The sequence below is a fragment of the Geotrypetes seraphini genome, chromosome 8 (genome assembly GCF_902459505.1).
Source record: "Geotrypetes seraphini chromosome 8, aGeoSer1.1, whole genome shotgun sequence".
NCBI lineage: Eukaryota > Metazoa > Chordata > Amphibia > Gymnophiona > Dermophiidae > Geotrypetes > Geotrypetes seraphini.
In genome coordinates, this window is record NC_047091.1 from 22,574,075 (window position 1) to 22,597,205 (window position 23,131).

General features: G+C 42.9%; 1 protein-coding gene across 2 annotated transcripts in view; it reads left to right on the forward strand.

The window, feature by feature from the left end:
- The window catches only part of SFPQ (splicing factor proline and glutamine rich), a 126,226-nt gene that overhangs the window by 74,122 nt on the left and 28,973 nt on the right, over nucleotides 1-23,131 (forward strand). Inside the window, exon 10 of one of the 2 annotated variants that reach the window (XM_033954419.1) lies at nucleotides 17,187-17,234. In XM_033954419.1, the coding sequence (XP_033810310.1) occupies nucleotides 17,187-17,210 (24 nt within the window). In that variant the 3' untranslated portion in view covers nucleotides 17,211-17,234. Of the gene's footprint in view, nucleotides 1-10,949; nucleotides 17,235-23,131 lie in introns of both variants that reach the window. The other variant, XM_033954418.1, reaches the window with a different exon arrangement.

Here is a 23,131-nt window from a genome sequence, read left to right on the forward strand (position 1 = left end):
AGTGCGCCCTCCTTTCGAGCCGTTGGATGGCTGTTCGTTGAAGGACCTTACGCTGAAGTCGGTCTTTTTGGTGGCCATTACTTCCGCTAGACGGGTGTCGGAGCTACAGGCTTTCTCTTGTAGGGCTCCCTTCCTGGAGTTTTCAAAGGAGCGGGTTGTTTTGCGGCCTGTTCCTTCCTTTCTGCCGAAGGTAGTTTCTCCTTTTCATGTCAATCAATCGGTGGTCCTCCCGGTCTTGGGTAGTCGGGAGGGTTCTTCTGAGCAACGACAGCTGCGCAAGTTGGATGTCGGTCGGGTCCTCCATGCTTATGTGCAGCGGACCCGGGATTTTCGGAGCTCCGATCATCTCTTTGTGCTTCTGGCGGGTCCTCGTCGGGGGGCTGGCGCTTCTAAGGCTACTATTGCGCGCTGGATCAAGGAGACGATCGCTTCCGCTTATCTTCTGAGTCAGAAGCCGGTTCCGGAGTTTCTCAAGGCTCATTCCACTAGGGGTCAGGCGGCTTCTTGGGCTGAGTCGTCGCTCGTGCCTCCGGTGGATATTTGTAAGGCTGCGGTTTGGTCCTCCTTGCATTCATTTGTTCGGCATTATCGGGTTGATGTTCAGGCGCGTCGGGACGCGGTGTTCGGTGAGCGTGTTCTGGTATCGGCCCTTCGGGGGTCCCGCCCGTGAGAGGGACTGCTTTGGTACGTCCCAATCGTAAAGTTAACCTCTACTGGTCTGGAGAGTGCTAAAGAAGGAGAAATTAGGTTCTTACCTGCTAATTTACTTTCTTTTAGCTTCTCCAGACCAGTAGAGGTCCCCACCCTGTCTGTTGTTGTTGTTGTTGGGGCTGTTGCGCGGGCAGTTTTTTGGTTTTTGCTGCGGGTTCTAGTATTTTTCTAGGGCCGGGGAGAATTGAAGAACAGCGGCTGTGGCTCGGCTGGCTTAGCTGGCGAGCTGTGGGGACCTTCTTCCTTCGGGAATTTCTCCTCTGCATTTTCCAACAGCATTTTTTGGGTATGTTATTTGTTACTCCTTTCGGAGTATTGTTTTTTCTCTCTGTTGTTTCCAGTTCTTGGTTCTGCTTGGCTATTCGGCAGACTGAGGGAAATAGAGAGGAGGGGCTAGGATATACTGTCCCAAAGTTTTGTTTTCAGTCTCCACCTGCTGGTCATGATTAGATATATACCCAATCGTAAAGTTAACCTCTACTGGTCTGGAGAAGCTAAAAGAAAGTAAATTAGCAGGTAAGAACCTAATTTCTCCTTCTATGTTTCAAATCTATAGCTTTAGAGCAGGGTTATCAAAGTCCTTCCTCAAGGGCCGCAATCCAGTCGGGTTTTCAGGATTTCCCCAATGAATATGCATGAGATCTATTTGCATGCACTGCTTTCATTGTATGCTAATAGATCTCATGCATATTCATCAGGGATATCCTGAAAACCTGACTGGATTGTGGCCCTCAGGGGGGACTTTAACACCCCTGCTCTAGAGGAACATAACTTTTATCCTAGGACAAGCAAGCAGCATATTCACATGTGGGTGATGTCAGCAACAGAGTCTAATACAGATAGTGCAAAAGTATACTATCACTTTAAAAGGCAAGTTTTGAGAACACCCATACTGCACATCAGCTTGTGCTTTCCTTCCTAACGTCAGCTCGCGGGACCTTCAGTTCTGTTTTCCATAGAGCTGAGACTCATATTTTTATTTTTTTCCCAAGTGTATAAAACTGGTATTTCAGTGTCAAAAGGCTAAGAAGCACAAACATCCTTGCCACTCCAGGCATGCATAGGTGTTGTTTTAAGCATCCACTCCATCGACACATTCAAAGCGTCGATTCATCGAGACACGATCACCAGTTGGTGTCTCTTCTTAGGCATGCCTCAACATTGATGTTGCCACCACCTTGATACCAGGTGTGTCCGGTGCCTTTCTTACAAGAGTTGATCAGGGAACCTGGTATAGAGGGAATTGCCTAAGATGCTAAAGTTGCTCACATTGCAAGTACCTATTAGAATGTATCAACCTTCAGCCCAGTCTGAACAATGCTCCATGGTAACATTGAGAGTTTGATCTCAAACTCCTCAGTCGATTCTCAACATTGAAAGACCCAAGTCTTCGAGGGAACATAGCTCTTCCCATTTGAGACATTCATTGGGTCAACACCAACATTCTAGGAGTACTTATCAATGCTCTCATCATTGACAATGTTATCTATGCCATCCTATTAGATAACTCCCAGTAATGACATGATTGGTTGTATTTGGAATGGCGCCTTTTGTTTCCTTTACATTTAGCTCATATTCCTAGTATTACCGTATTTTCACGCATATAACGCGCGCGTTATACGCGTTTTTACCTACCGCGCATACCCCTCGCGCGTTATATGCGTGAGCGCGGTATACAAAAGTTTTAAAACATAGTTCCCACCCCCCGCCCGACGCCCGATTCACCCCCCCAGCAGGACCGCTCGCACCCCCATCCCGAACGACCGCTCGCACGCGCTCGCACCCGCATCCACGATCGGAGCAAGAGGGAGCCCAAGCCCTCTTGCCCGGCCGACTCCCCGACGTCCGATACATCCCCCCCCCCCCGGCAGGACCACTCGCACCCCCACCCCGAAGGACCGCCGACTTCCCGACAATATCGGGCCAGAAGGGAGCCCAAACCCTCCTGGCCACGGCGACCCCCTAACCCCACCCCGCACTACATTACGGGCAGGAGGGATCCCAGGCCCTCCTGCCCTCGACGCAAACCCCCCTCCCTCCAACGATCGCCCCCCCCCAAGAACCTCCGACCGCCCCCCCAGCCGACCCGCGACCCCCCTGGCGACCCCCACGACCCCCCCACCCCCCTTCCCCGTACCTTTGGTAGTTGGCCGGACAGACGGGAGCCAAACCCGCCTGTCCGGCAGGCAGCCAACGAAGGAATGAGGCCGGATTGGCCCATCCATCCTAAAGCTCCGCCTACTGGTGGGACCTAAGGCGCGTGGGCCAATCAGAATAGGCCCTGGAGCCTTAGGTCCCACCTGGGGGCGCGGCCTGAGGCACATGGGCCCAACCCGACCATGTGCCTCAGGCCGCGCCCCCAGGTGGGACCTAAGGCTCCAGGGCCTATTCTGATTGGCCCACGCGCCTTAGGCCCCACCAGTAGGCGGAGCTTTAGGATGGATGGGCCAATCCGGCCTCATTCTTTCGTTGGCTGCCTGCCGGACAGGCGGGTTTGGCTCCCGTCTGTCCGGCCAACTACCAAAGGTACGGGGAAGGGGGGTGGGGGGGTCGTGGGGGTCGCCAGGGGGGTCGCGGGTCGGCTGGGTGGGCGGTCGGAGGTTCTTGGGGGGGGCGGTCGGTGGGGGGGAGGGGGGTTTGCGTAGAGGGCAGGAGGGCCTGGGATCCCTCCTGCCCGTAATGTAGTGCGGGGTGGGGTTAGGGGGTCGCCGTGGCCAGGAGGGTTTGGGCTCCCTTCTGGCCCAACTACCAAAGGTACGGGGAAGGGGGGTGGGGGGGTCGTGGGGGTCGTCAGGGGGATCGCGGGTCGGCTGGGGGGCGGTCGGAGGTTCTTGGGGGGGGGGGGGGGGGGGGGGGGGGGTTTGCGTCGAGGGCAGGAGGGCCTGGGATCCCTCCTGCCCGTAATGTAGTGCGGGGTGGGGTTAGGGGGTCGCCGTGGCCAGGAGGATTTGGGCTCCCTCCTGGCCCGATATTGTTGGGAAGTCGGCGGTCCTTCGGGGGGAGGGATGTATCGGACGTCGGGGGGGGCATCAGGCTTTCAGGATGGGGACAGACCTTCAAGGGGGGACAGTGCACGGAAGTCAGGGGGGGTGAACGGAGAGTCGGGACAGCGCACGGAAAGTCAGGGCAGTGCACGGAAGTCAGGGGGGGGTGAACGGAGAGTCGGGACAGCGCACGGAAAGTCAGGGCAGTGCACGGAAGTCAGGGGGGGTGAACGGAGAGTCGGGCAGCATGCGCGGTATAATCGTGAGCGCGTTATACCAAAGTTTTTGTGCTTATCATCGTGATTTCTGCGCGCTATACACGTGTGCGCGTTTTATACGGGTGCGTGTTATTTGCGTGAAAATACGGTAAACTACCTAGAAGATATAAAGATAACAGAATTTTAAATGATACATGGAAAACATTGAGGTACATTAATAATTTCACACCTTTTCCAATTAATAAATCAACAAATCAATCTTTGTGGATAAACTCCAAGATTCAAATTGGTGGAAATAAAATTCTATGGAAGGACTGGATTATTGCAGGCATACGAACTCTAAATGATGTTATTTCAGATGGTAAGCTGCTTTTTTTTTTTTTTTTTAATCTTTATTAATTTTCAAAAATTACAAGAAGTGTACAACATTCATTCAGAAATACCTTAATTGATCACTTACATTCTTATTTGTATTATTCCAAATAAATAATTATATAAGAAACCCACTCCCCCTTATCTTATCCAATATTCTGGTGTTTAAGATGTCTGATCTCTAGAATAAATCATTGGCCCCAAATCTTTTTAAACTTATTATAATTACCTTGTTGCAATGCAAATAACCTTGCCATTTTATAAATATGGCACACTGAATTCCACCAAAAAGTATAATTTAGTTAAGTATAATCTTTCCAATTCCCTGTAATCTGCTGAATGGCAACCCCTGTTATTATTAATAAAATAATTTAAAACTAAACAAAAATGTAAATACGAGGGTCATTTCATAAATAATGCACACTTTTTTTTATTTTCTTTTGTTTTAAATTCTTTATTCATTTTAAATCTTAAACAAGTGTACAATAAAATTAAACTTTCAATATAACACTTGAAATTCTTAATCATATCATCTAGAACAAAAATATACATCCCCACCCCACCCTTCTTAAAGTAACTAAATTTCTTGAGTCATTTTAAAACAAACAATAAGTGTACATAAATATATCCATTATAATTTCAATACAGCACTTAAAATTCTTAATCAAATCCTCATAAACAAAAATAGAAATCCCCTCCCTCCCACCCTTCTTAAAGTAAGTAAAACAAACTTTCAAATAAAAATTATATCGCCCCCCACCCCCCAATGTGTAAATATAATCTCCCTTTAAAAAATGATGTCTACTCACTACAATACTTTTCCATTGGTCCCCAGATCTTTATAAACTTATTGTAAGTCCCTTTCTGCATACCAATAGCTCTTTCCATCTTATAAATATGGCATACTGAATTCCATCAAAATGTATAGTTAAGATTATAGTAGTTTTTCCAATTGTTGGTAATATGCTGAATTTATTTATTTATTTTTTAATTCTTTATTCCTTTTTAATCATTCAACAAGTGTACAAGAAAAATCATATATAGTCTCAGAAACAACACTTGATAAATCCATCAAGAGAATAACAATTGTATATATATATTTATTAATTTATTAATATTTTTCATCTTACATCGAGTGTACAGATAATAAAACATTTGACATTGAATACATCACTTGAATTTCTTTCTATTATATTTTTAAATACATAAATTTACTCCCCACCCTCCCTTCCCACTACTATTTTATCAAAAATATCATATAAATACAAATATTCCTTTCTAACGATCAAAGCTTTAGTATAACTTATTCCTCCTTCCCTCAATGGAAAATGGCATCTATTCATAGCAATAATTTGTCAATGGCTTCCAAATCTTTTTAAATTTATTATAATTCCCTTTTTGTACAGCAATTGTTCTTTCTATTTTATAAATGTGACAACGAATTCCACCACATGTTATTTTTTTAAGTATTTCTTTACAATCCTTCAATATAGTCTCCCTGCTTTGCAATGACCGAGTACCAGTGTCCGGGAAGTTTCATTATTCCATACAAGACACCGTTTATGTTCACGCATAGGTTGTTTCAACTTTGGAAAAAGGTCGAAGTCTGGACTCATCATGTCTGCACTGTAGGGAGCGTGAGGTAACACCTCCCAGCTGTATTCATGTAGTTTTTCAATGGCAACATTCCCTATGTGCGGGTGAGCATTGCTGTTAAGAACAAGTGGCCCAGCCAAGAACTGAGGTTAGGTTTTGTGAGGGGTTTTTTCTGCGCATTTTTTTTTTTTTTTTTTGCAAAAAATCACGATAATACACTGCTGTGACACTTCTTCCACATGGAACTTTGTGATGATGATATCTTCGCGATCATAAGCAAAAATCATCATTTGTTTCACTTTTGAGCTCATCAAAATGTTTTTGGTTGTGGGGAAGATGGAGCTCTACTCGTTGGATTGTAATTTCAGCTCTGGCTCAAAGTCTCTGACCCACGTTTCATCAATAGTTTCAACAGTCCAGACATGAGTCCACCAGGGTTCGACCTTTTTCCAAAGTTGAAACAATTTATGCATGAACATTGTTTTGCATCTCTGGAAGAGCTTTCTTCTGCCTTTACCTGAGCCATTTGACAACTGAACAAAAACAGTGTCTTGGAATAATGAAGCTTCCCGGACATTGGTACTCAGTCATTGCAAAGCAAGGAGACTATATTGTAGGATTGTAAAGAAATACTTGAAAAAAAAAAAAATAAAACATGTAAATTTTTTTTTTTTTTAAATCTTTATTCATTTTCAAAAATTACAAGTGTACAACAATCATTCATAAATATCTTAATCACTTGACATTCTTATTTGTAATATTCCAAATAAATAATTATATAAGAAGCCCACCCCTCCCACCCATATACTAATAAATAACAATTATCAATTATTATCCTTCATAATCCCACCCCCCTTATCTTGTTCAGTATTTTTTTTATAAATCTTTATTCATTTTCATATCTTACAACAAGTGTATAATAAACAATAAAAAAAAATTTTGAACAATTCGCTTGACAATCTTACTTATAATCATTAAAATATAAAAGAATCCCTTCCCATACATTAATAATATATCAATTAACAAATAACATGTTTCCCAATCCCACCCCACCTATACCTATGTAAATTTAAAAAAAAGTGTGCATTCATTATGAAATGACCCTTGTATTTACATTTTTGAGTGCATAAGGAAGGACTGATGCTGTAGCTGAGGTCTGACAAAACAGGCACAGAAGATAAGGAGGTGAGAGCTACAATATTCAAAGTAAAAGAACGAATAGGGGAAAAACAGGAGGAGGAAGAAGACATCAGTGCATGCAAAGTAAGGGTGGACTCAAGTCTTTTAAAGTGACAGTACACACTTGCACTGACCATACCGGGCTCTTTAATCGACGTCACCCAAGTGATATCTGCCGGCTGTCCTTGGGTAATACCTGTTGGCAGGAAGTACTGTATTTTTCGCTCCATAAGATGCACTCTTTCCACCTCCAAAAAGGGGGTGGAAAAGTGGGTGCGTCTTTTATGGAGTGAATACACCTCCTCTGCCCCGCTACCTTCTTTTAACTTGTGGTGGTTCAGCACGGTCTTCTGCTGGATGGCAGCCTTTCTCGCTGCAGAGCAGCGCATGAAGCAGGAGTGCAACCTTTTGTGCTTACTGTCTGATCTCGTGCTGCTCTGTGATTGGCTGCCGTCAGATTCACGAGAACTGACGGCAGCCAATCAGAGCGGTGCGTGACCAGGCAGGAAGCACAAAGGTCTTTTTACTGCTTTATGTGCCGCTCTGCAGTGAGAAAGGCAGCTGTCCAGTAGGACATAAGAACATAAGAAATGGCTTCGCCGGATCAGACCCTAGGTCCATCCAGTCCGGCAACCCGCACCCGCGGACACCAAGCCAGGTGTTCCCTGTTGAGAAACCTTGTTTACTCGTATCCCTCAATGTGATTTGCGAGAAGGTGTGCATCCAACTTGCCCTTGAATCCCGGAATGGTGGTCTCCATCACGACCTCATCCAGGAGTGCGTTCCAAGCGTCCACCACTCGTTGTGCGAAGCAGAATTTCCTGATATTTGTCCTGGGCCTGGTGTCCCTCAGCTTCAATCCATGACCTCTTGTCCAAGTCACATTGGATAATGTGAATAACGATGTTTCTTGCTCTATTTTGTCAAATCCTTTTAGTATTTTATGTTTAAATGATTTTTATTATTCCAGCAGTAAGAAGCAAATACAAACAGTAATACCATTCAGGAAATAACATTTTCAACAATATAATCAGTTCCCCTCCCCAAGAATCCATGACCAGTCCAACAGCTGAGAGTGGGAATAAAATCTTAAAGATTCAAAAGTCTACTGCGAGCACGCGGTGCTTTTAGTATTTTAAAAGTCCCTATCATGTCCCCTCGCACTGGACCACCGCCAGTTAAAAAAAGATACCTAGGGGCTGCGGGCTTCCCAGTAGCAGACGCACCTATATGTAGAGGAGGAAAAACCAAGAAGAAAAAATTCTGAAACTAATTGGTTTTTTCTCCTCTACATGTGCGCCTTATAAACCGAAAAATACAGCAACTGTGCTTGCTCTGGAAAGCAGAGTCTGTCACAGGGATAGTTCTCCAATTCCAATGTATGGAAGCTATTAAATAGTAAACTTCTGGTCTGCTGGCTTGTGATAGTTGCAAAATTGTAATCAAAATATTAAAAACAAATATAGAATTTACAATGCATTGTCATTTTAACTGGACATAAAATTAATTGCGCTTAAGCTCCCGCTTTCTCTTGTATTCATACAAAAGTCAAAAACAAGTACCCAAAAAAATATTATATTTGGAATTCTGAATTGGAGTATTTTTGAAAATATTACATAGTGTAGCCAGTGGTGGGGCTTAAAGCGCCCATTGCAATATCATGACATTGCTGATTAATTAATTTTTGGTATATGGGAAAATTCTTGGTGCCAGTTCATCCACAGAATACATACAATTTACAGAAATCCAATGGTTTTGTCAGGTAACAAAGCTCCATCTTGTGGAATTTGTATATACTGTACAGAGATGTTCTAATGTTGGCCATAAGCAATCCAGTACTGTAAATTGGTCAACTTATGACACACCTTGATGGTTGAGATGTCATTTTTAAAGTTTTTTTACAAACCTAGAAATCACCGATATTTTAGGACAGTCATTCTTCAACCCTGTCCTTGGGATGCACCCAGTCATATTTCAGGATATCCACAATGAATATGCATGAGAGATTTGTATATGATTGAGGTGTAGATGAATTTCATGTATACTGATTGTTGTAGTTTCAGTCTTGCCATGTCTGAATAAGTGGAACTGATATTTCAGCCATGCTGTGGCTTTCTTCAGGGTGTAGTCATTAGGACACACCCACCCACCCACCCAGCCAGTCTGACTTACAGGATATCCCCAAGGATTGGGTTGAGAACTATATTAGAATGGAGTTTTTATGTTCGGCCTCTTTCATAATAAGAATATTAATTTTGATTGTTTGGTGATTTGGAATGAAAAAAGGATGTGCTCTAAAATGTACCAAAGATGTCTCAACTTCATTTACTGCAGCTTCTTAAAATCTGAAACTGTCACCAGACCTGCTATTTCCAATATGAGGTTCTCTCCTTTGGCCATGGCTTTGTTCTCATAGCCTTTGGATTCCCCTGGAAAGACCTCTTGGGGTAGGGATAGTTCTCACCTAATTCCTTCCATTTTGCAAGAGTTATTTTCTTTTAATAGCATCCAAGTGATTTCACAACCAAGGATAAATCTCATTGGCAATCTTTCATCTTACAAACATTCTAATTTTATCTGTTGAATGAATCCTTACTTTGTGCCATAACTTGTAATTCCCCATAATAATTTATACTCATCCAGTGCTACAAGGGTGGTTTGAAAAGTTTGGTAAAAATTCAAGTTAAACAGTGTAGTCTCCATCAAGGGCTATATACTTAGTCCAACCAGTTTCCAGATTCTTCATATCATAGAAAAAATAGGTTTTGTCAAACCCCGCAAAAATTGATGACTTAATGGACTGTGATGCCATCTCATGGAAACTTATCCAACTTTTCAAACCACCCTTGTATATTCTTTTAATTGTTCAGCATTTGCCTCAATTTTTAGTCTCCCTTTATCTGATGTTTCTACAATTAATGTACTTGCTGTTTCTAATGGCCCACTAACCCCCATGATTTTTCAGCATAAACAAGAAAACCCTGCAAATGTCTTAAAAGCCAAATTTAGATTACTTCAGTAGCACCCCCCCCTTCCCACAGGGTTTGCAGTAACCAACATTGCTCTCTTCCACCTGCCCTGCAGTGTACAGATGTAGATGCTCAAAATCCCACAGCACCATAATGGTGAGGAGAGGTAAGAAAAGATTCTTTTTTTTGTGGGGGTGGGTTGGAGGAGAGGGGTCTAGAGTGGAGAAGAGCAACTCCAGTTAATTGGGGGCTGGATGGAGGAGAAAAAGTGGTCATCTCAGGGAGGAGTGATGGAGAAGAGAATTCTTCCATTAATAGCCCACCACAGACTCCAGAAAACCCATTGTTCCAATAATAGCCCAGCTTTGTTAAAAACAATATGGTAATTAGATCTAAATCGCACTTGTTCAATATGTACTATATATTTTAATTGGCATACAAAGATTAGTGATTATGCTTATTGGTAGAGATTCTTTTAAGTATTCCACTGATTATGAATATCCTTTAACTAAATTTGTACTTTGCCGCCATACAGCATAAGGGTTGGAGTCTGAGAAATTGCTTGAGCTGTTTTGACAGTTTTATCTGGGATTTCTTAAAAACCTAACTGACTGCATATACAGTAGGCCGAGAGCTGTTGTGAGTGTTAATATTTGAACTAATTCTTTAATTATAGCATTACAGGGAAAATCTGTCCTTTGAAACAGATTGAGTAGCTGAAGTGGGATCATACCAAAAGGCATGTATTATACTCAACTAATTATTAAATTACCCTTTTTTCCTTTCTATGTTCCTGGTACCTGTGGATCGGCTCAATGGTGGTTGTATCGACGAACGTTGACTGCGGAACCTTCTAAAAAAAATACATATATTACACACACGGACATCAACTACCTGTAATGAACTGATTGTTCCAATAGCGTAATGAACGCTTTGGGCAGGGAAGTGCAGGGCCTGCAAGTACTATCCCAGGTTCTAGGGGAATTGGATCAGTACCTGGTCCTACAGGTGGAGGATATGGTAGAGGGAGAGAGGAGTATGAAGGCCCAAACAAAAAGTCCAGATTTTAGACATTCCTCTAAATTCATTCCAGCCTTTTGAAAGCCACCTTTTTAATTCTTACATTTTTATGGATGTTTAGACACTTAGATTAACATTTGTACGTGGTGTGTTGGGAGCATTAGGTTGTGTACTGCAGTGTTAAAAAGCTATAGCCGTTTTTGTGCATATTCCCTTTTTGGCAGTGCACTTTGTGCCATTGAAATCTCCAGTGTACATTTCTGAGCTTTAAATGGAAGCTACGTCATTTTTTTTCCAGTCATGATGCTAATACTTGGTTAGGAAATAACAAATTTTGAATAGTATCCAAATCCTAGACATCAGGGCCAAGGTCCAGTCACTGAATATTGGTGATATCCTTATAGAGCATATAACCTTGTACTGCTAAATTGGCTTGTTGTAGCCTCTTGATAGCCACAGGATACAGGCTGTTACAGCAGGAAGCAAAGGAAAGCCATTTGCAAGTAATTCAAATGCTGGAGTCTGAACCCTGTGGTAGTCATAGCCACCTGGCCACAGAAATTGCAAGCTATTTCAGGCTGGGTGTTTTCTTGCTATTCATTGTACATGTGAGCATTTGCAGACTTTTAAAGTGGAAGTGTTTTTTATTTTTATGCTATTCCCCCTGTAATGAGTTAAGCAACTTCTAAATAAAAGGATTGTTAAATGTGGAAACTGTGTTGGGGGAAGTCTTCTTAGTTTGGCTGGGTGATCCATATGTTTTCTAAAGTGGATTATTTTAATCTGGATTGAACCTGCTTCAGCAAAGCTACTTCATGATGCTGAAGTCTTTACAAAATAATACATTTGAATACCCAGAATTAAGGCAGTTGAAATAGCTTCTCTGTAGAATGCAAAACCAAGCCATGTAACCTAATATGTCCTTAGATGTATGAAATTATATTCATATATCAAATGGACCCAAACCTAGAATGCTTGTCCTATGCAGATTGGGCAATCACTCCCTCATTTGAATATTTTTGGCAGGACTATTGATGTGAAAATTTATCATGCAAGAAGTCAAATTTGGTTAAATTTTATGATTACATGTCTTGTATTCTACAGTAAACACGAGCTGTTTCAAATTAGTCTGGCAGCTAAGATTTAGGAAATTTAATTTTGTGTCAGAAACACTGCATAATTCTAGGTGAAGTTAAAGGAAACTTTGACACCTCTAATGTGTCCTAAATATTCCTCTTTCGGTTGATTTTCTAACACCTCAGACCTAAATACTGGGAGCAGATGGGGAGTTTAGTACTATGTACAGTCAGATTGTGTTACATTATGAAAGCCTATGACCTCACACAACAACTGATTGGACTTTTGTAGGGGTCTGTCACTTACCCTCCTAGTATGGTGCTAAATCTCCTTAGTTTGCTAATGATAAAATACTAGTATCAAGAAAACGCACTAGACCCATATTTCATTGCCACTGCAAAACTGGCAAGTGAAAATTTCCTCTGACCACTCAAAACAATGGGAAGATGGCCAAGAGGTATTCGTGATATGTTAAGTACACCTGTTGAAGGTAAGCACACAGTGGCAAAATGCTGTACATTCTATAATAGTGCATTTTCATCAAATTAACTTAGTCATTGTATGTTTGCCTTTAGAAGTGCTTGATGTCTGCTGAAATGGCAATAGCAGTTAGACCTTGGGATGGGTGAGCTTTGGCCCTTGTCTTAGAGATTCTGCGCATGCATATTAAGCTTACTGCTGCAGAATCTCATGTAGTGTGAAAAATGGTTTTTGCCATAAAAATTAGTGAATATTGCACACAGTGTCAGGTGTATATATAAATGGGAATAGAGCAGGTGGTATCAGATGTCATGGAGTAGAGAAATTCTTGTCTACAAGAGAATTAGATGTGTAAATTATGAGGAAGAAAGAACTCAGATCAAACAAGTGTTTAATGTTAAACATAAGACACCTGTGTATACTTTAGACAAAGTTAAATCTTCTTTTCTTGGGCAACTTTCTTCTTAGTGAAATATACAAACCTTAATTTTTGTATAAAACTACTTTTTATTTTAAATCTATAACTAAGACTTTATGGGTGCCAGAATTTTTCATGATTTAGATACCAATACTGACAATTTAAACAGGAGATGTGGCCCTTTTAATCACCTAGTTTACAATGCAATTGAATTTGAAACACAAGCCGGAGAGTGGTATAACAGTCATCGACTAAAACGCTGCAGTTCTTGTCTAAATAGTAATGTAGTTGGCTGCATCTTGCAGAAAAGTCCTGGTTTTAGATTAGTTCAGAATGAGGCCATTATTGACTTACATAATCTAGTCCTATCAATATTTTGATTACTACCCATAAACAGCAACCTGAGTCTTAATGACTCTAGGTTTCACACTTAAGCATGTGTATATTAAGGTTCCCTGCATAAATTGTCAAACTATAGTTGATGGAATAAACTGCCCAGTGCAGATCTCTTGAGAGATGGGTTTGTGGGTTGTGTTGGTTTAGCTTCTAAAATCTTAAACCCAAGCCATTCTGTCTCAAAACTTTACCTGTTGCGTCTATAGGGAAATATTTTTTTAGGACAGGCACTGTACGTATGTGTTAATGTCTGGGGAATTGCATTTCCTGCCCACTTTTCTTTTTATCAGAACAGTGAATGAAGAGCACAACAAGGGCAGAATGCTGTTGCTCCAGTAAAGATCACCTGCAAGTCAGTTTGCCTGCTTTGTTTTAGGCTAAACATGAACTATCCGGCCTAATCCTTTCTAAACTCCTCACCATGTGCCCTAAATGTCAGGTTTTCTGAAATTCTAAATTGCCAAGAAGTATGCCCTCTGTATATGAACAGTTGATCAAATCAGATGTTGAGGCAGCACTAGTACAATAGCATTTTGAAATGCAAATTTTACTAAAATTAAACAAATAGGAAATGTAATCCATAGCATGGGCCACGACTCATGATGTGGGATCAACTATACCTTTTTTCCTAGTTATGCTGCTTGAATATTGACCTCAGTGAAGATGTAAATTGCCTCTTGGAGACTCATTTTTGTTGATAAATACTGCCAAATAGTATTTTGAGACAGTTTGGCTTTTGAGACCCTCCTTGTTTGCATCCTGGTGTAGGAAGTTTAATGTACTACAGTGTTAAAATTGTAGTTCATCTAAAGATTGCTTTATAAATTCTACAAGGAAGAAGGGTGCAGTAATGCCCATACCATTTTTTAGATGCATCGTGTAACTATTACAATTCAGAAGAAATTGTAATGCATTGCTTTTGTGAGCTGCTCTTTTCCTTGTGGTATGTTGTGGTAGAGAACATTCAGATCCTTGGCAACCGATTGTGGCAGCAAATTTGTTTTACTGGAGCACTAGAGACTGCAATTACACACTAAATGTAGAGGCCTGCTACATAACTGCACTTTAGCCAGCATTCTACAGTGCTTAACTGTGAGGAACGTAGTGCTACAAATGGCAGTGGACAGTAGGACCCGGATGTAGTATTCCCGCTTGCTCCAAGATTCTCAGTGCTGACTGCATGCAGGTAGGTACCAAGCAATATCCTATAACTCGGTGAATTGTCATTTTATTCTGTGGAGATTCTGACATCACACTTTTGAATATGGAACTACAATGCAGCACTCGTTGGTATGGATAAAAGGTGTGATGGTAGCTATCTAAACTGAATACATCATCCATTCAGGGCTTGGCTTTTATATTTTAGTACAATGGACGTGCAAAGGCTGGGGGTGGTAGAGGAAGCTATACAGTGCAGTTTGGGTGCTTGGTGTACCTGAACATTGCTATAGCAAAGTGCCTTCATGTGATGTAATAGACTAGAATACATACTACTTAGGTGAAACAATGTATATTGAACTTAAAAGGGTTCTGCAAATACTGAGATAATGAACACTCTTGTACCCAAGATGGCTTGCTTCCCCAAGTTCATTCTCTACCTTGGGCACCCACCAATGGTTGCTCTGTTGGGGTGCTCACCAGTATGCAACCTCATCAAGTATTAGAAAAATCACTTGGCATGGTTCATTTTACTTGATGATGTTCTCCACCCCCTTCTCCCCTTTATTTCTAGTTTCTGCTTGATTTAATTACAAAGGGAGTACTAAAATGAATTTTGCTAAGAGTGTATTAGATCAAAGTATGAACTGGCTTGAGCTTTAGAGACTGGTATCGTCGTGCTTCTTGGACTTCAGACTTTACTGCTATACTGGCTCTTAGCTAATGTATAAGCTGCCTGATTTAGTGAAGGAAGGGAATGTATGGGAAGGGTCACCTTCAGCTTTTGTTGAATGTCATGTCTTAGACCTGTGCGAGATCATACTCATTGTGACTTAGTGGTACATTTCTTACTTTATGATCAGTGGGGCTGGGCATAGGGCTGTAATGTGATCTTAATTCTGCCCTGAGATCCTGTAGTCATTGGGTTGCTAACAACTTGTTCTATTACACTTGAAACAGTCTACTATAGGGTATGTCTGCTTAGTGTAATAGAGTAGGGCAGTGGTCTCCAACCTTTTTCATGCAAAGGGCCACAGTTTAAATATGAGAGCTCTGAGGGCCACCAAAAGATTTCAAGCTTACACCTACTAATTTTGTAAACTGCCTTAACCTGTTTGTTCAAGCTGGGTATTAAACATTACAAATGAATACTAATTGATTCTATACCATTTCAAGCATATATCTTTAAAAAACTCACTTTATTTTGATTGTCAACAGTAGCAACACTTGAGTAACACACTTGAGATTGTTTGCAGTTCCTATATCAAAGTGGGCAAGATTGAAATAAATGCATTTTCAGGATTTGAAAAGCATTTCAACCAACTGTTTTTGAGGACTTGGGGGGGGGGGGGGGCTGTGTGTTGGAGACCACTGCGTGTTGGAGACCACTGGAGTAGGGTCACCATTAGACTTCAACTCCAGCAGTTGATGCTGTCGCAGGAGACATAAAATTTAGTTGCTCTATGTAATAGCTAGATAGTTGGGAATTGTAATAAACTATGGAGCAGTTCTGTTGGCATATTTAATGCAGTCTTTTCCCGTTAAGCCTTTTCCTGTAGAATTTTTAAGGGAACTGGGTTCAGCTTATACATTATCAATCAGGTACCTGTGCTTGATATGAAATGCTTAAGTTAAACCTGGAAAAGCAAATGCATATAACTGCATATGAAATCAGAATATTTTAAGTGCTTGCATTGTGTTTCATTTTTTATGATCTTACATTTTTATGTAACACTTTGGCTAATACACAGAATAAACATTTCAGAAGTGTGATGCCAGAATGTGTAGTCTAGTTAGATACTGGTGCTGTTTAAAGTAACTGACCAGCATGGAGTTTTGTAATGAATTTTTATTTTGCAGTTGATTTTCCCATAATGTGAAGATATATTTTGAGTTAATGGAGCTGCATGTCAGTTGCACTGGTGTAACTGAACAAACTGCACCATGATTGCTCCTGTTTTTATATAGGTGGGACAGAAGGTGGGACACTGGCTTTTGCTAGGTACAGAAGTAAAGTTAGAAGAAATTCATTACATTTTACCTAAGCCAGTGTGGTGGTGTGGGAGGTGTTAACAGTGTTAAAATCCCTGCTCTTCAGGAGAAGCAGTCCTCAAGCATTGTTCAGTTAGATGGACTCTGCTGTGCGACTCCCACAGTGGGATGTCTCTACATTGCAGATGGGGATTTGGCCATAAACACATGAGCTTCATCCTGTTTAGGAAGCCTGGGATTGTTTAATGGGGTTAAAGTGTTCATCTTGTCAAACAACTTTTTCTAATTTAACTGAGGTACAACCTCTTAAGTTTTTCTAGAAATAGGTCATCGTATTGGCAGTACTATCTGGCCAGAATTCAAATTTGAATACTACTTTAAACATTTTGCCTCATTTGAATTTTAGTTATGATTAGTCTGACATCATTTTCTACACAAATAACTTAAAATGCGTCCCCCCTCTTTTTAAAGTTACAATTTATAAAACGGGTCCCATCACATTCATGTCTTAATCTGTAATTGTGATTTTAAGCTGCTCTTAAAAAGAATTCTCTTTTTACAGAGCAAATATAACCACTTCTATGCAGTTTACTAATTTTAAAATATTATCCTTTAGGTCAGGCTGTTGGATGTTGGTTGAAAACTAAATGTTTATCCGTATAAGGTAAGCATTCATTGTGTTGTACTGTGAAATGGTTTGCTTAGTCTGTGATTCCTGCTCGGTTTTAGAGAGTTTACTTCAGTATGTTAAGTTGTATAAGAATTGTGAAGGAACATTCGTACAGTCTAGTTTTACAAATTCTCGTATTAAAAACATGTGAAGTCAGAAGCTCTAAAGGAATATACCGTATTTTTCGCTCCATAAGGCGTACCCTAGATTTAGAGGAGGAAAAACCAAGAAAAATATATTCTGAATCAAATTGTGCCTCTGAACCCAGCCCCCTAGAATAATAGACAAATATACTTCAGCAGACAGTTTTTGATCACTAAATTGAAATCCTACCTTTGTTGTCTGATGATATCTGGTTGCACTACTAGATAGTTTTTTCTTTCTTTCTTTCTTTCCTTCCTTACTTGCTCAGGCCCAACAATTGTCTCTTTCTATTCCCACTGTCCCTCCTTCCTTCCTATGTTCTGAGTTCTTGCCCCCTTCCCCTCACTGCCTTCTAGCCTTTGTCCTTCCTCCCTCCTGCACCGAAGCCTGCCTGCCTTTCTCCCTGCCTGCCACGCTGATTCCTCCTCCCTGGTCCGTCGCTCGCCCACTGCTGCCGCAACTCCATGAAGCCTGCCTTCCTCCCTAGTCCGCCGCTCACCCTCAGCTGCTGCAATTCCACAAGGGAAAGGGCTGGTGGCGTGCAATCAGGCCCACAAGCCTTCCCCTGACATCAGTTCTGACATCAGAGAGAACGTCTGGGCTAGCTATGGGCTTGCTTGGACCTTCTTTCAGACATCAGAATTGATGGGGCAAGACTTGTGGGCCCGATTGCATACCACCAGCCCATCTCTTCCTTTCCTGCGGCAGCGAGTGGATAAGAGGGTGGCGAGCAGAGGGGGAGGGGCCATGTGCAATAGCAGAACGCTGGGGGAGGTGTATTTGCTCCATAAGATGCATCCCCTTTTGCACCCCCCTTTTTGGGGATGGGAAAAGTGCATCTTATGGAGCGAAAAATACGCTACTAACAATATCAAGACTGTGGAAAAGGCTTGTATACCCTCCCAGGAAGAATGGTGAGGGCTGAAATGGTAATGGATACTAAAAGGGCATGGGATGGACAGGACATAATTGTGCTTTCACTTCACCTTTTGAATATAAGGAACTACAGAGCCATGTGTAGCCAATAAGGGCACTTATACTATATGTAGCTTATTCCTCCTGTTTCAAAGTGTACTAAGCAGATGACTAAAGATTCCTCTTAAGAGGGAACAATTATAATAATTAAAAATACAATTGAATCTATTAAAGTACAGTTTATTACCCAGATAAAGATACTATTCTTTTGTGTCCCTCCAGGCCGGCACAGACAGATAGGTTTACACTCCTCTGCCAGCAGGTGGAGACTGAACACACTGAATTCTAACAGTACAAGTGGGCTGTGCTATCCCTCAGTCTCCAGCAGGTGGAGTGGTAAGCCTGTGCAGTTCTGTTCTATTTCCTAGACCTTCCCTTGTGGACTGTTGGAGAGGATAGGCAGGAGCCTTTTTATTGCCCAGATTGAGTTTGGGTCCTGTGAGGGGCTCTTTAAACCTCAGGGGTGTCAACTCTTGGGAGGCCAAGTCCCTCCCCTCTTTCCATCATCTCACCCATTTTTATTTAGAGGTGCCTCTGCTGTATGCCTTGCCTAAGGGCACTGACTACAGCTTGGAGAGCCAGTGGGATTTGCTCCTTTAAAACTTTGGATAAGAAGGGGAAGGAGGTAGATGAGGTGGTAGTTTGAGGGGCATGTGGGGTTTAGTGAGAAATTTTGAGGAAAAGTACATAGGGAACAGTTGCAGTGGAGGAGGAGCAGGTGGTGGGTTTGGAGGAGAGTGCAGTTTTCTCTTCAGTAATTTCACAAAAGGTGGCAGGGGTTGAAGGGAGGCTGGCAGAAGGAACAAATGGAAGGGGTGGGGGGAGGTGAACTTGTTTAGAACTCAAGGTGAATCTTCTGAGCCTTGTGGAAGAATTCAGCCGTAGTCTGGAGAGAAAGTGAAAGAAGATTTGGAGTTGAGGGCACTTTGAGCAGAGACTGCAAGAGTGAGAGCTAAGAGTTATAAATGGGTGTTGTATTCTTTGGCAAGTGAGAGGGCAGACTGGAGGGATGTCGGTAGGAATTTGAGTGTATGAAGTCAGCATGTGTGCAGTATTTAAGCCAAAGACGTTAAGTAGATGTATCTAGAGGAGAGAAGGGTGTTATAGGAGAAGACAGCTTCATTGACACTTTTATGACATGGTTGATGAGATGGTGGTGGAGACAGTGTCAATGTCAATAGCCTAAAGGCTCCTAAACATATTGGGAGTTATCTGGGTCTGGGGAATGGTAATGAATTCTGAATGTTAACAGATGATTTTTTTTTTTTGGGGGGGGGGGAGTTGAGGTGCAGAAATTGGTGGTAAAGCATTTGGGAGGAGAAGATCATATTCTTTTCAAAAAGCTCAGACACAGGCAGATCAGTAAAGGCACTTCAGAGGCAAGAAAAATAACCAGACTTTGGGTCTTCACAGCCCTTCAGGAAAAAACTGTATAACTCAGAAATTGGGCCACCTGCTAAACAAGAACTTCATGCTGTCACACAGTTTCATCTGCCGAATTGCTTTGTGCAGGGTAGTGTTACTGACAGCATACTAGATCATGCATGCACCAAAGTAAGGTCGTTGTCATGTGTAGCAGACTGGTCCCCAGATTACAAGTCTCCCCAATAAGACTATTTGTGCGTACGTTGATAAACAGGGTATGTGTCATGTGCTTGAAAGTATGTGCATGTATTATGTCCTTATTATAAGGGATATTCTAGTTGGAATAGGCAGGTGTGAGCAAAGTTCTATTAAGATCAGTGGCATTTGGTTCGCCTGGTTTAGCTGGTGAACTGGGGGGATGTTTGAAGGTTCTTGTTCTAATCCGTATCTAATAATGTTTCCAGGTCCAATCTGGACACGTTGCCTTCTCCATGTGAGAGTGGAGTCAGTATGTTTTCTTTCTGCTTGGCTATTCATCAGACTGATTGTAGATGGGACTGCACAGCCCACTTGTACTACTGCCAAAAGTCAATATGTCTCAGTCTGCACCTACTGGAACAGGTTCTGTGCTGGTCTGGAGGTACTAAAAGAAAGAAAATTAGCAAATAACCTAATTTCTTCTTCACACTAGGAGTACACTTCCTGCTCGTGTGGAAAAACTTTACATCAAAAACTAAGTCAACTCCTCATTCAAATATTTTGAATAGAAATTAAAATAAAAACAAAACCAAAAAACAATATGCTCAAAAACTTAAACTTGCAACTTAAAAATTAAATTATCAAAGGCTTGCAATGTTAATTGGTGGTAGGTTTAAGAGATGGCGCATGACCCTCTGTGCAAGCTCAGTAGTCCAAAAGACAAGTTGAGCTCTGGATACACAGGGCTCCGTTTCACTTGTTAGAGGTAAGTCACTCTGCTTTCCAGGATATAGATTGTGTGCAGAATGAGAGGCAAGTTGGCCTTTCCTCTTGGCTTAAGTGTATCCACTTCACTGTAGGAGAGAGAGGGAGGCATGAGAAATATGATTCAGCTGCAAAAATGAGGTTGGTGGAAATATGCATGTTCAGTGTTCTCCCCAGAAACTTTTTCCAGCCGGGTGGCATGAAAAAGTAGCCGGGTGGGGCGGGACAGGGAAATTTGGTGGTGGGGAAAATTAAGGGCTCCTTTTACTAAGCTGCAATAGCGTGTTTAGCGCGTGCAGAATTGCCACGCTACAGCTCAATGTCGGTGTTAGTGTCTAGCATGTGCGGCAATTCTGCGCGAGCTAAGCGCGCAGTAAAACCGCTATCGCAGCTTAGTGAAAGGAGCTCTAAATGTGTACTATTTGTATTAGTTAATTATTATTAGTTATTTTCCAATGCTCAATATGACTTAAGGATTGACACTTGTTCCATAATTTTTTATTAAATTTAAGAAGTATCCAATTCTAGAAGTGAATAATTAGATATTCTTTAGCACTCTCCAGACCAGTAGAGGTTAACTTTACGAATGGGTATATATCTAATCATGACCAGCAGGTGGAGACTGAAAACAAAACTTTGGGACAGTATATACTATCCTCCCTTCTCTATTTCCCTCAGTCTTCTTTCAGTCTCCAGCAGGTGTTGAGTGATCTGTACCCATCTCTCTTGGTAGGGCTGTTGGAATTTGTTTAGGGGTTTATTGTCCCTGTTTTTGGCCGGACGGAGCTTGGTCGGGCCCTGTTTGGGGGTCCGTCCGACCTCGGGGGTGTCAAACCCGGCGGGTCACGAGCGGGGTCCCTCCCCCCACTTCCTCCACCTCCCCACATTTTTTTAGAGGAGCCTCAGCAGTAAGCCTTGCCCCCTAAGTCAAGCAAGGCATATTGCTTCGAGAGCCTGTGGAGTCTGTTCTGTAAAAAAATAAAATAAAAAATCCTGAGGTAGTGCTGGTCTGAAGGGTTGTTTCCCTTTAAGAAAACTGTATTTTACTGTATTTTTTCATGTAACCAGCACTTTTTTATAGCTAGGTCGCGTCTGGAGCAATTGTGCCCTTCTCCGGGGGAGTAGGCCACAATTTTAGTCCAGCCGCGAGGCACTCGCGGCCGGCCTGAACTCGGCGGTTTGGGTCGGTGAGGTGGTGGAGCTCCGTCGGCAGCGGCTGCAGGCGCCCAGAGCTCCCCGCCGATGGTGCCTCGCGAGTCGGCTTGGAGCAGTGGGGAAGCCCGGTCTTCCACAACCGCCCACGGAGGGATTCCCCGAAGGATTCCCTCTCAGCTGATTTTTTGACAGCTGATGCCGACTTGCCTGTCTTAGCGGCTGAGACTGTTCAGTCTTCTCAGCCGCTACAGGCCATGGAGGGAGCATTTTTGGCGGGAACTTCGCCATTTTCTTTGTCTGGCCCCTCCATTTTGTCTGCAACCTCAGGTGACCTTCCCCCTGTATGGCGAACACAGGGGCAGGTTTCAGCATGGACCCCTGCTGGGGCAGGGAGTCCCTGGGGACCCCCAGGGGTTTTTTGCCCCCAATTTATTTTCTTTCTTTGTGCGGACTTTTGGGGGTCCCACGTGCGCCTGGGGGGTTTCGGGGGGGGTTTCCCTCCGTGCCCCCTATGGCTTTGCCTCCCTCTTTTCGTTTGGCGTCCCCTCTTCCTCCTCCCTCATCCAAGCGCCCGCGGGGGGGCTTGGATTGCGAATTGGTGGGCGGAGGAGCGTGTTGGCCTGGTTGAGGACCTGGCTGCTTTGGCGGGCTTCCAGGATCCTCTAGAGGGGACGCCTGTTGGCAGCGGGGCGGCGGGTTTCCCGTCTTCCAGAGCAGATGCGTCCGTGGTGCGCTTTTTTATTCAGAGGGATGAGCTTTTAGACCTGTGTAGCAGGTCTCCTTGGTGCTGCATTTTTGCAGTGGCGCCGCCGGAGACCCCGCGTATGGGGGCCCCTCTGCTTCAGGGGGTCTGTCCTGGTTCCCGCTCTTTTCCTGTGCGTCAGGATTTGCGGGATTTTGTGTTGGCGCAGTGGCCTATGGGCGCAGTTTCGTTTGGTGTGCGCCTTGGCTCTTGGGTATCCCGTCCCGGAGGGAGGTAGGGCTACCTTAATTTCGCCAATGGGGAACGCGGTGGTCTCGGCACTTCCTAAGCGGCATACCGTGCCTGTTATGGACGGTTCTGCTCTTAGGGTCTCGGAGGCGCGTGCGTTAGAGACTCTTCTTAAGTATGATTTTGATGTCTCTGCCTTTGGGGTCCAGGCGGCTGTTTGTGGGGAGCTAGTCGCTCGTGCCGTGTTTCGGTGGGCTGAGCGTGTCCTGGATCGGGAGTCTGATGACTGGTCTCTAGTGGATCAGGAGGTAGCGAAGATTGCGATGGCTGCCTCGTTCCTCTCAGATGCTCTTTATGA